General features: G+C 45.8%; 1 protein-coding gene across 15 annotated transcripts in view; it reads left to right on the forward strand.

Annotated features, from left to right (window-relative positions):
- Positions 1–12,973, forward strand: part of ADGRL2 (adhesion G protein-coupled receptor L2) — a 530,684-nt gene that overhangs the window by 424,946 nt on the left and 92,765 nt on the right. For all 15 annotated transcript variants that reach the window (XM_075002830.1, XM_075002833.1, XM_075002832.1 and 12 more), the window contains one exon: positions 475–688. In XM_075002830.1, coding sequence (XP_074858931.1) covers positions 475–688 — 214 coding nt within the window. The remainder of the gene's footprint in view (positions 1–474; positions 689–12,973) is intronic.

Raw genomic sequence — 12,973 nt, forward strand, 5'->3', positions numbered from 1 at the left:
ACTGAGCAGTGGCACATTGATTTACAATGTAAAAACAGTAGCTTTTCAGTGCCAAGGGGCGAAAACTTAACTTTGTAACTTTTTTAAATTAAGGCTCAGAATTTATAGAATACTGAAGAAACCACCATGTGATTCAGGAAGCATTTCTTCACTCTGATTTTCTCTTGTGCCTGGCAATACCTCATTATTTATCTAGCACACCACTTTGTACAATGCAGCCCAATTCAGTATGCATTTAAATCTCTGAGAAACATTCAGATAGGGTAAAGAGATTTTGCAATTCTAATATGATTAGAATTCCAAAAGCTATGTTCCATTAGTTTGAATAAAAAAAAAAACCCACCTGTAAGGGCTTGTGTTACTGTCCTCTCCTTGAGCATGGGATTGAAAATGTAACATCCAAGCATATACAAGAAAATGTTTTTTTTTTCCCTTTTTTCATTGTTTTAATTTGATTCCTGATTTTTTTTAAAGGTTTCAGCCGAGCAGCATTACCATTTGGTTTAGTTAGGAGGGAACTGTCTTGCGAGGGCTACTCCATTGACCTTCGGTGTCCAGGAAGTGATGTCATTATGATAGAGAGTGCTAATTATGGACGGACAGATGACAAGATCTGTGATGCCGACCCTTTTCAGATGGAAAATACAGAATGCTTCCTCCCTGATGCCTACAAAATTATGACACAAAGGTAACAATGCATTTACTGTTTTCTGAGGCTAAGAAAAGTATGTTTCAGAAAAAAGTGTACTGCACAATTGTAACTAATGCTTGCTGATGGAAAAATTATTTGCTATCCTGAACGTTTTTGTCTAGTAGCACTACAAAGAACTTACAGCTAGTTATCAGCAAAATCTTTTCTGACTTCTTTTTATAGTCTCTGTGACAAAAGTGAGAATGCAGGAAGGTGACTGCAAGGAGAATGAAACATTTCACTTCTTTGGAGTGTTACTGTATCCTCGTCTTTCAGGAGGTTAAACTGCACTCAAAAAGTATTCAAATGGCTGCTGCTCATTAAAGCAGTTTCCAAATGACTGTGCTAAGATAAATGCTTGCTATCAATATGATCAATAACTAACCCTCTGCTCACCTACAAAACTTATCAAACTTAAAAAAAAAAAATCTGTACCTTCAGGTCAGTTCTCTAGATAGGATGCAACTATTGTCTTCTTAGAGCGATGGTGTCTAACATGCTAGCCGCATGTGGCTATTTCGCCATTTGAATATGAACAGTAAATATTTTTTCAGAATAATGTGGCTAGTTTGTTATAGCGGTAGCCCCTATAATGGCTACTGCTTCAGAACTGATTGGAGACCACAGTTTTATAGGATAAAACAGCTTTGACTGCTTTGCTCTGCAGTTATTACTGTCATTCCAGTGTTCAGCAAGCAGCCTGTTAGTTCCAGTGTATGAGATGTAGCACCAATAAAAAGGGACTTACTGTACAAAAAGCATCACGGATACTGCATCTACATGGAAGATTCTCCTGCTGTGGCTTAATACTCATGGAGGTCAGCCAGTTCTAACAGCTGTTGAAGTGCTACCATAGACTGATCAGAGGCTTTTTTTCCACTCCAAGACTGCATTGAGGCCATCTGAAAAAACTCCCTTTTAAGGGCTTATGTGTTATCTACATATGATTAGCTTGGTTGTTTTTGTTATAAAAATGCAAAATCATGACTCTTCAATTAATCTCATTTTAGCAACAAGTGGGAACTGGTCAGGACTGGTATGATTTTCCCACTTAAGGGGTAAAAAAAGCAAAACAAAACCAAAACCAAAAACAAAACACTCTCACCCCTGTTTTGGAGAGGGCAACCGTAAAGGTAGAGAAAAACCAGAAACCTCTGCACCCTTAAGACTGATGAAGTCAGGTGCATAGTATTTAATACGCTGTTGTTAATTATATTTATTATATTATTAAAAAAAAGTGTTTTCCATAAGAAAAGCCTAATAAGATCATCATCAAGTCTCCAGTCTAATCTTTCTTCTCTTACTCTCCCATCTTCTTTTCCATACTAGTACACATTTAACAATTCACTTTGTGTTTCAGTACCTTGCCTATTAGTGAAGTTTTCCCACAGCTTTGTTTCCTTTCTTTACAACCGTTTTGATTTAACCAACGGTGACAACAGATTTCAGAGACAGAGAATTAGGCTAGATATCTGGATCTTCAGTTATAACTGCTTGAAGGGTATTAAGGAATTTAGGATTATGTTGCAATGATGGCTTTTGTACTTATGATCAGTAGTAGATGGACTCCATACCTAATCATAGCCAAGTTAATAGAAAGGTCCAAGAACTTCTTTGAGTCCATTTGAATTGTTTGTTGTGGCTCTAGTTCATTGTTGAATGGATCAAGCCAGATTTCTACTGAGGTTTCAGCAGCAGTGTCATCTGCTTGAGTCTCCTCTGTCAAGTCCCTTCAAAACCACTTTCAACTGGTTTGTAAGTGTACTGTTCCTTGTTGTGTAAAATCGCTGTATTTTGATCGGAGTCTTCTTTATGCTCAGTGCAAATTTCAGTATTATGGCAGTTGAATGCAAATATAAATGCCATATTTTTCGCACAAGTTCGATTCAAGTGTCACTGGGAAGCTAGGACATCAGTCCTCCTTTGAGTCCATGCACTGTGAAGCTTTTGGTGGCTGCAGACATATTTTTGAACTTTCATGATTTGCAAAATTAGGTTAGGCTTTCTTTGTATCGCATATGGAAAAAATAGCATGTTGCTTGTGTCAGGTTTAGGTTGTTTGCATCTGAGAAGTTTTATTGAAGGTGCCACAGGACTACTTAGTATTTTTCGGTGGTGAAAAAATTCCATTTATTTGTTTAAGCAAATGTCCAAAAACATGTCACATGTTTCTCTTACTTTTTTGGCTGAAATGTCTGTAATTCTTTTACTTTAAAGTTTTATGTTTTTCATCTTTAGACAGAATAAATTACGTTTATGAGACATGCCCTTTCCCCTGCCTCCTGTTATTGTCTTAACGTTACTCAATTTATGTCTTATGAAAAGGAGGTCGCAAACTTCATCAAGTCTTTTCCTTTCAATTTTTTCATAATGGCATAATAAGTGATTGATCCTAGTCATTTTGGGGGTCTGTAAGATGAATGATCCTGGTCCTCAATAAAGGGTATTTGAAGAAGTATTTTATATCCCAAAAATAGGCTTTTATCACACCTGTAGTTCAGTCATAACAATATATTGAGGATCATCAGACTCATCAGTGTATTCCTCTCAACTCAGTGGAGAAAAGCTTAAGTCATTGTACATTAGTTCAATAAGAAATCAGTTTTCTGTGTTTTTGAGATGAGCACTAATTCTTTCCATCTTACGATTTAAGTGTGACAGTGTTTTATTTTTACTTCAGAAGAATGATCTGTTTTCATTATTACTTTATTGTTGCCTTCTACACTGAGTTAGTGAAGTCATATGAATTCATAAAATAATGTTTGCTGATTACTAAATGCTAACCAAATGTTTGCAGCATTGTTCAATGGCTTTAGCATTTACTATAAACCTAATGAAAACCAAATATCGAAAAATAACATGAGCTGTCTAATTTAGTATGGAACTGTAATCTTTGAAGCCATGCCCACTTTCTAGGAGCTTCTAGATTCTGACAAACCAAGTCTGCTAACATTCACACATCCACAATTTCCTTTCCTTCAGCATCCAGTGTCTGTGGATACTACCATCCCACTGGCCATGTGCATCTCTCCACTTACCTGTTTCTTTTCTTTTGTGTTTCTTTTTGCATTTCTTGTTAGTTCTTAATGTTTGTTAATTTTTTTCCTAAAAATACTAGCTGAGTATTCCTGGTATTCCTCTTCATTTAGCTTTAAACTTTAAATAGTTTTAATTAACTGATAGAAATTAGATCCCAGTGCCTTGAGTACAAAATCTTTCACATTTATGTTAAGGTGGAACCTCAGAGTTATGAATACCTTGGGAACAGTGGTTGTTCATAAATATGTAGTATTAGTATTGCCGAACAAAATGTTATGGTTGTTCATTCAAATGTTAAAAATTGAACATTTGCTTAGTACAGCTTTGAAACTTCACTATGCAGAAGAAAAATGGTACTTTTATTCATCTTAATGTAAATGAAAACAAGCACACAAAATTTCCTTACCTTGTCAATTTATTTAAAATTTTCCTTTTCTTCACATTTAACTCAGTACTGTACTCAATTTGCTTGTGTGTGTGTGTGTGTTCTTCTTCGAGTGTCCCCGTGGGTGCTCCACATTAGGTGTCGGGCTCGCCCGGCGCCGCAGATCGGATCTTCCAAGCAGTTTCTGCCGGACCGCGCATGCGCCGGTGCGCACCGCTCCCCCGCGCGCTCCCGGCCATGTGCGCGATCCGGTCCCCGCCAGTTCCTCTTAACCGCCGTCGGCTGCAGACGGAATCCAACTAGGCTAAGGCCAAGTAGTGTATTCAACGGCTTTATCTGGTTTTTCTTAAAGTTTTTTCAGGCACTAGGCTACTATAAGCTAGCCGGTTGTTATTTTGTAAAAAAAAAAAAAAAACAACAACGAACAAGCTAGGAGAGGGACAGCTCAGCCAGTCCCAGTAACAAGCGCCGGAGGCCAGGAGCTAGGGCTATCAGCCCTCCTGCTAAGGCAGGCCATCGGACGGGGAAAACGGCACAAAGAAGGTGCTAAGTACCCACTTAAAAACACAAAGACTCATCAACAATGTCCTCTTCAGGCTTTAAAAAAAAAAAAAAAAAAAAAAATGCTGCTTCTTGACAAGGCCCTCCAGCCAGAAGCGCCGGAGCGGCCGCAGCAGGAGGGACCCTCCGGGGCCCTTAAAAGGAAAGCTGCCTCCCTCACTCCATCAGCGCAGAAACGGAGGAAAGTCTCTCCAGCCCGATCCCTGCCGGCAGCAACAGCGAGCGGGACGGGAGGAGCAAGCAGCCCCCAGCCGCAGCAACAGCTGATCGGCGGCGGCACGGAGAGCCACGGGGAAGTGGCTCAGCCTCCAATACTCAGCCAGCCACCCCGCACCGCAGGCAGGGCGGCGGCTAAGCAAACGCCGGTACTGGCGGCACCGCAGGCAGCGGCACCGACCCCGGGGAACCGGCGGTGCAGAGCGCGCAGGCACGCAGCCTGCCGGCACCGGAGGACACCGCACATGCGGCATCGCCCTTGAGCGTGCCGAGCTCGGTGCGGACGGGGCCGGAATCCCCTGTATGCTCCCCAGCCCGATCCCTGCCGGCAGCAACAGTGAGCGGGACGGGAGGAGCGAGCAGCCCCCAGCCGCAGCAACAGCTGATCGGCGGCGGCACGGAGAGCCACGTGGAAGCAGCTCAGCCTCCGATAATCAGCCAGCCGCCCCGCACCGCAGGCAGGGCGGCGGCTAAACAAGCGCTGGTACCAGCGGCACCGCGAGCAGCGGCACCGACCCCTGGGGAACCGGCGGTGCAGAGCGCGCAGGCACGTAGCCTGCCGGCACTGGAGGACACCGCACGTGCGGCACCGCCCTTGAGCGTGCCGAGCTCGGTGCGGACGCCGGAATGCCCTGTATGCCCCCCAGCCCGATCCCTGCCGGCAGCAACAACGAGCGGGACGGGAGGAGCGAGCAGCCCCCAGCCGCAGCAACAGCTGATCGGCGGCGGCACGCAGAGCCACGTGCAAGCGGCTCACCCTTCGATAATCAGCCAGCCGCCCCGCACCGCAGGCAGGGCGGCGGCTAAACAAGCGCCGGTACCACCGACCCCCGGAAAACCGGCGGTGCAGAGCGCGCAGGCACGCAGCCTGCCGGCACCGAAGGACACCGCACATGCGGCACCGACTTCGAGTGTGCCGAGCTCGGTGCGGACGGGGCCGGGATCCCCTGTATGTCAGGGGCGGAGTTACCTCCTCAAGGGAGGGGGAAGACTGCACACAAGAGGAGGCATTGCAGCCCCTCTCTGCACAGGGCTGTGTAGTTGCTTTCCCACAGCCCTCCGCTATGTTGCAGACTCCAACTAGAAGGCAGGGGTCCCCCCCCCCCCTTGGCCTACCCGGAGCCCCCTTCTCCATTTCTGCAACCAGCCTCACCCTGGCTGGGACCACCTCCACCCTTCCTGGGATTTGAACCGCTGGACTATTTGGCAAAGTTGCTCTCTCCAGGGTCTCGACGGTCTCCCTCCCCCAGACGCAAAGGGTATGCACCAAGGGAGTGGTCTAGGTCACCTTCCCAAGACCAGTGCTTATACTGCCGTGGTCGCCCCTACCACGCAGGGCATAGACACCATCGGCAATCTACTAGGGAAAGATCCCTACGAACGATCTCGTACCCCCGAGGGCAATTGTGACCGGGGACAGAGACTTAAGCATCTCAGGGGGGACTGGTTATGGAACCCCGAGATTTTTCCTCGCACACCTCTAGTGAGAGGGTGTACCATCATCAGCAGGAACCGGAAGGGTCCAGAAAGACGTACCCCAGCGGTTCCTCGCTTTCCTCCCCGGATGAGGCTACGGCCCCGGAGGGCGTCCATCCTCCGGACGATCTCAAACAGTTCCAAGAGCTGTTTTACGAGGGTGGCCTTCACGCAAGGCTTCCAGACAGCAAAGGTGCAAGAGCAACACCATAAGCTCCTCAAAAATCTGAGACCTCCGGCCTCCTCCAAAATAGCAATACCGCTGATGACGCAATCTTGGAGCCTGCCACTATGATATGGCAGACTCCTGCGACTATTCCGCCTGTCCACAAAAGAGCGGGAAAAAAAAAAAAAAAATACTTCGTGCCCACGAAGGGCATGGAGTTCCTGTTCAGCCACCCACAACCAAATTCTTTGGTGGCGGAGTCGTCGCAACGTGGGGGAATAAACAAACATGCCAAAAAGCTAGAGCTGTTGGGCAGAAAGGTCTACTCCTCCTCCACGCTACTGTTGCCAATGGCAAATTACGCAGCGCATCTAGCGAACCATAATTTCAACAACCACATTAGGTTGACCTCCCTCAGGGACTCGCTTCCAGAGGGCACGAAACCAGTGCTCAAGGCCATCATCCGACCATTTTATAACCAGTGGCAAAGGATCACCACAGACACATGGGTGCTGGAGATCATAGCCACGGGGTATGCCATCTCCTCCCAGTTGCTCCCACCGCCATGACCTCCACCCGGGGCCCCACCTCCAGGAGACCTCCCATGTAGCGAGGCTCAAGCAGGAGGTAGACCATCTCATGCTCGTAGGGGCAGTGGAAAGAGTGCCGGAGCAACTGCAAGGGAGAGGGTTCTACTCGAGGTACTTCCTCACGGGGAGGTCCATCTTAGATTTTCGAGGCCTCACCGGTACCTGCGCAAGCAACGTTTTCGGATGATCACAAACGCCTCCATCCTTACGGCACTAGACGATGGAGATTGGTTCGCAGCCCTCGACTTACAAGGTCCTACCGTTTGGGCTCTCCTCAGCCCCCAGAGTCTTCACCAAGACCTTGGCAGTGGTGTCAGCCTACCTGCACAGACAGGGGGTATTTATATTCCAGTATCTGAATGACTGCCTACTCAAAGGGGCCTCAAAGGAGGAGGTACTACGCATAATATGTGTCACAGCAGGCACGTTCTCTTCGCTCGGCCTGCTTATCAATCTGACAAAATCAAAGACAGACCCCACACAGGACATAGAGTTCGTAGGGGCACGCATAAATTCTATTACAGCGAGGGCATATCTACCAGAGACTCGCTTTCGGGCCATCGGCTCCCTCGCGCAAGGCTTCACCTTCAGCCCTATGGTGCCGGTTCTGACGTGCTTACAGCCGCTGGGCCACATGGCAGCAGCAACGTCTCGTAGAACAGAACGCCAGGTTACACATGCGCAGCATGCAGCATTGGCTGGCGAGCGTATACAAACCGGCAGCACACACTGTTCACAGGATGGCGTCGCCCACAACGGAGGTGCGCAAATCCCTGCAATGGTGGGTAAACCCCGAGAACCTGCTAACAAGGGTACCCTTCCACCAACCACACGTATTGGTTTTTCTTACTACAGATGCCCCCCTCATAGGGTGGGGAGCACACATGGGCGAAGAGGTGACGCAAGGGCTGTGGTCCTCTATGGAGCAGTCACTGCACACAAATATACTGGAGCTCAAAGCAGTGTTCAACGCCTGCAGACACTTTCGAGACCAACTGAAAGGCAAGGTAGTCGGGATCAGTACAGACGATACCTCCACCATGTTTTATATAAATCGGCAAGGAGGAGCTCGGTCCCGTGCCTTATGTGTAGAAGCAGTCCGGTTGTGGAACTGCTGCATCGCCAACAATGTAACCTTGAAAGCCTCGTACTTACCAGGCGCTCGCAATGTGAAGGCAGACCAGCTGAGCAGGCGTTTTGCACTCACGCACGAGTGGCAGATCCGTCCCGATCTGCTGCAACCGATTTTTCCACGCATGGGGTTTTTCCCCAGATAGACCCTGTTTGCTACTCAGCACAACAAGAAGTGCCCACGATTCTGCTCCAGGGCAGGACTGGGACGGGGGTCCCTGAGGGATGCCTTCGCGATCTCATGGAGGGGCCCCCTGCTTTACGTTTTCCCTCCCACAGTGCTCATCCACAAAGTGTTGCAGAAAGCCAGGAGGGAAGGAACCTGAATGATCCCGATAGTCTCAACGTGGGATCGACAGCAATGGTTCCCCCTATTCCTGCGCATGTCGGACCGGCCACCGATGTCCCCTCCGGTGGCGCGGGATCTGCTCACGCAAGCCCAGGGGTCCATAGTGCATCCGCACCCCCAAAGCCTGCGACTACAAACGTGGTTAATCCATGGCTCAGCTCCCTAGAGAGCACATGTACGGAGGAAGTGCAGCAAGTCCTAGAAAGTAGCAGGAGGACTTCCACCAGGAAGACCTTCAAGCAGAAATGGACTCGCTTTACGGCATGGTGTTCTACCAAACAGCTAGCCCCCTTTCGGTGCCTATGGCTGTGATATTAGAGTATTTACTGGACCTCAAGAGAGGAGGACTCTCGCTATCCTCGTTTCAGGTCCACCTGGCCGCCATTTTGGTGTTCAGACACGAAGAGGAAGGGCACACGGTGTTCGCCCATCCCATGGTTACCAGGTTCTTCAAAGGGCTGGTAAGCCTATACCCCCCCCTCAGAAACCGCTTCCACCTCTGTGGAACTCGGACCTGGTGCTTAATGCGAAAAGGGGACCACCGTTTGAGCCTTTGGCCACGGTTTCCCTCCGCCTCCTTATGATGAAGACGACCTTTCTTCTCGCAATCACGTCAGCTCGCAGGGTGAGCGAGCTTGGGGCAGTTATGGCAACGCCGCCCTGCGCTGTTTTTCCAAGGAGGCGGTAACCATACGGCTGCATCCAGCCTTTGTTCCTAAAGTTTCTTTCTGAGTTTCATACTAACGAACCTATTGTTTACCCTTGTTTATCCAAAGCCTCATAACTCTAACAAAGAGGTGCGCCTACACCTCCTGGACGTGAGCAGGCGCTAGCTTTCTATATGGACAGGACCAAGTCCTTCCGGAGAACGGATAGGCTCCTAGTCTCTATCGCTCCCAAATCAAAAGGAGAATGTCTCTCTTCGCAGAGAATCTCTAAGCACATCGTATCTTGCATAAAAATGGGCTACAAACTCAAAAAGACTCCTTTACCGGCCACGCCCAGGGCTCATTCCACTAGGGCGGTGGCAGCATCAACAGCCTTTTTTCAAGGGCGTTGCGCTAAAAGACATTTGCAGAGTGGCGACCTGGTCATCCTGTGACACCTTCGCCAAACATTACGCCCTTCACAGGGTATTCCAAGAGGATACCCGTCTCTTGGCAGCGGTCCTCTCGGGGACAAGCTGCACATAATCCGATTACCCACCTCCTATCTTGGGTTACTGCTGGGTAGTCACCTAATGTGGAGCACCCACGGGGACACTCGAAGAAGAAAGAAAGGTTACTCACCGTAGTAACGGTGGTTCTTCGAGATGTGTCCCCGTGGGTGCTCCACTACCCGCCCATCCTCCCCGCTCCGGATCCCTGTTTAGTGTTTTGCAGGAGCATCCGAGGCGGTTGGTCAAGGAACTGGCGGGGACCGGATCGCGCACATGGCCGGGAGCGCGCGGGGGAGCGGCGCGCACCGGCGCATGCGCGGTCCGGCAGAAACTGCTTGGAAGATCCGATCTGCGGCGCCGGGCGAGCCCGACACCTAATGTGGAGCACCCACGGGGACACATCTCGAAGAACCACCGTTACTACGGTGAGTAACCTTTCTTTCTACTGTTTGATTGTGTACTCCCAGCACCAAATGAGGTGTGTGGTGTACTTGTCCATTCATAACTCTGAGGTTGTACTGTATGTTCATGTCAATAGATGTTCAAATATCAGCTTAAGAAAGGGAGGGAAAGCACTTCATTTCTCCCTATGCCTTCACCTCAACACACACACCACACACACACCACTATGGATTTATAGATGGGGTGTAAAGTTCTGATAGGAACTGTGTTTCCCATAACTCTAGATTTGTTCAGTTTCCTATAGTTATGTGAACTGTTTATCATTCCCTTTTTTATTTTTATAGTGTAATATTATTTCCAAAATACATGGTTGTGAATAAGCAGTATAATCGCCTAGCAGTAGTTCTAAGCCACGTGGGATTTTTATGTGTAAAAACAATCAGGATGAGTTGATGCTTATTAACTACACAAGCCTCCTCCCAGGAGGAATTTACTGTTTTCCCATACTTTTTTTTTTTTTTTTTAATATATTTAAAGTGTGGGGGTGGAGGGGGTAGGGCCTGAAAAATTAGACACACAAAGGAGCCTCAGGATAAGAACTTCCTTGCCTGTGAAGTGTCCTGTGTGCAATTGTAGCCAGTAACTATTGCGAGACTTTGAAGTTGACATAACTAGGTAATATTGTTCTTTGTAGACAAATTGATGTCTTGAAAATTAAATTTAAATAAAACCACTTAGAAGACAGTCTTAGAAGAATAAAGATGGTTTGCCTGAGTTACTTTCAAACTGCCTGTAACGTCAGCTTCAAAGCCTACCTTTACAGACACTGAGAAACTGCAGGTGATCACTACCAATTTCTGTTGAGAGACAGACACAGAAGATTTTATGACTTCTCCTGCTTGCTTTGTTTTCAGTTTTTGTAACTTTAATGACATTTTAAAATATTTTCAAATAAATCTTTTTCAAAAGTAAACCTTCCATAATTAGCCAAATAACATTCAAATGTGTAGTTTTTGAGGGAGCTACATTTTTTTGACTTTTGGGGCATTTTGTTCCCAAGTAGTGATAGAATACAACGAAATAAGCCTTTTGACTGCGTCTACAGTACAGCAATCATTGGAAAAAAGGTTTTCCAGAAGATCTCTTCTGAAAAAACTTCTTTTGAAATAATGCATCCACATGTAAAAAAGTAGATTGAAAAAGTAATCCATTCTTTCGATAGAGCGCATCCACACAGCCCCCACTCTTTCGAAAGAAAGGGCCAGGGATTGAAAAATCTGAAGCTATGAAGACAGCCCTTAAGAAAAAAGGGCCTGCTGAGTGTCTACACGTGCTTTCTTACAAAAGAAGGTGTGCATCCTGATCCAGGAGCAGAAGAGGGTTTCCAGAAGATGATCTGCGTTCTTTTGATTTTGGATCAAAAGACCTCATTTTATTTAGATGCTCTTGATGTTCTTTTGAAAAATGGCTGGATTTTCTGAAAGAACTTGCTAGTGTAGAAACAGCCTTTATTACTTGGTAATTCTTTCTGGATAATAATAGACATTTTATATGACTTTTTCCACTTATGTTTTAAAAAGAATTCCTAGAAGATTATACATACTATCACTAAGCAAAACTATTATAATAATTAAGGAGGTTTGTTTAGTGCCAGTATAATACCAGCGGTACACAATATTTTGGTGTGCACATTCCAAGTACCACACAACTTTCTTTAAAATTTTATATCCTTCAGGAGGTAAAATTTCTGCATTGATTAGTAGTTAAAATACAGTTGCCAGTCAATACCTCTAAGTTCCTTATCCAGTTCTATAACTGACTTGATCTAAGCCATTTAATCATTCTGTGACCTAGTGGAACAAATGTGAGATGAAACTTATGGGCTTAGAAGAAAATTTGTCACATGCCTCTGCATTACATAAAACTGATAGTTGGTTTAGAAAGGCAAATATAAGTGCACAGAGTCATTAATGTACAACAAATGTAACAGTAGATTTCTACATCAAATGCCATGTCCTTAGAAATAAAGGCTATAACATCCTTATTCTATGAATAGCTGCCTGCATGTTTGGAGATATCTGTATTATGCCATGAGGAACATAGTTCATACTTAGGCCTTTGAAAGGAGGAAAATTAGAAATGATCAGAACACTTTTTGCAACTTATAAATACATCAAATGAAAGAATATTTATCACACAGCCGTAATAGCCTGTCCATTTTTTAAGAAGTATACAATTAAAAAAAAGGCAGTGAAAGTTGTACCACCTTAGCTGAATGTGCTTTCTGCATGATCTTTTCACTTTTAAAAGCATGAATGAACATATGCATATCTGCAACAATTAGTCCACATTAAAATGTCTTCATAAATGAAGGCAGTTCACGTAAATTTATCTTTCAATAAGTCTGATAGTAAATCTGCACAAATAAATGATATGCAACTCACTTGGGAAACTAACACAACATAAACTAAGGGCAAGTAGACATGTATAGGCATGTTGCAATGTAAATCTCTCCTTGCGTGTGCTGCTAGCACAATCTAAAAGGTATCTAGTAAAGTTCGTGTTACAGTAAGCTCTTTCATATCCGTCAACCTGATGTTCAAATATTCTGGATAATAAAGAGGTATGCCTGGCAATGCATAGCACCAAAGAAAAACAAGATTAGCTATTAAGAAACAAACAAGTGTATGCAGAGTAATTTATTTGCCAACAACAGTAGTATTGTGCACTGTAAATTTATATTGAATTTGGAAAACTTAATACTGAGCGGAGTGCAGGATCTGGTCCACAAGGTCACTATTACAGGAC

Source organism: Carettochelys insculpta, chromosome 9 (genome assembly GCF_033958435.1).
Source record: "Carettochelys insculpta isolate YL-2023 chromosome 9, ASM3395843v1, whole genome shotgun sequence".
NCBI classification, from domain to species: Eukaryota; Metazoa; Chordata; order Testudines; family Carettochelyidae; genus Carettochelys; species Carettochelys insculpta.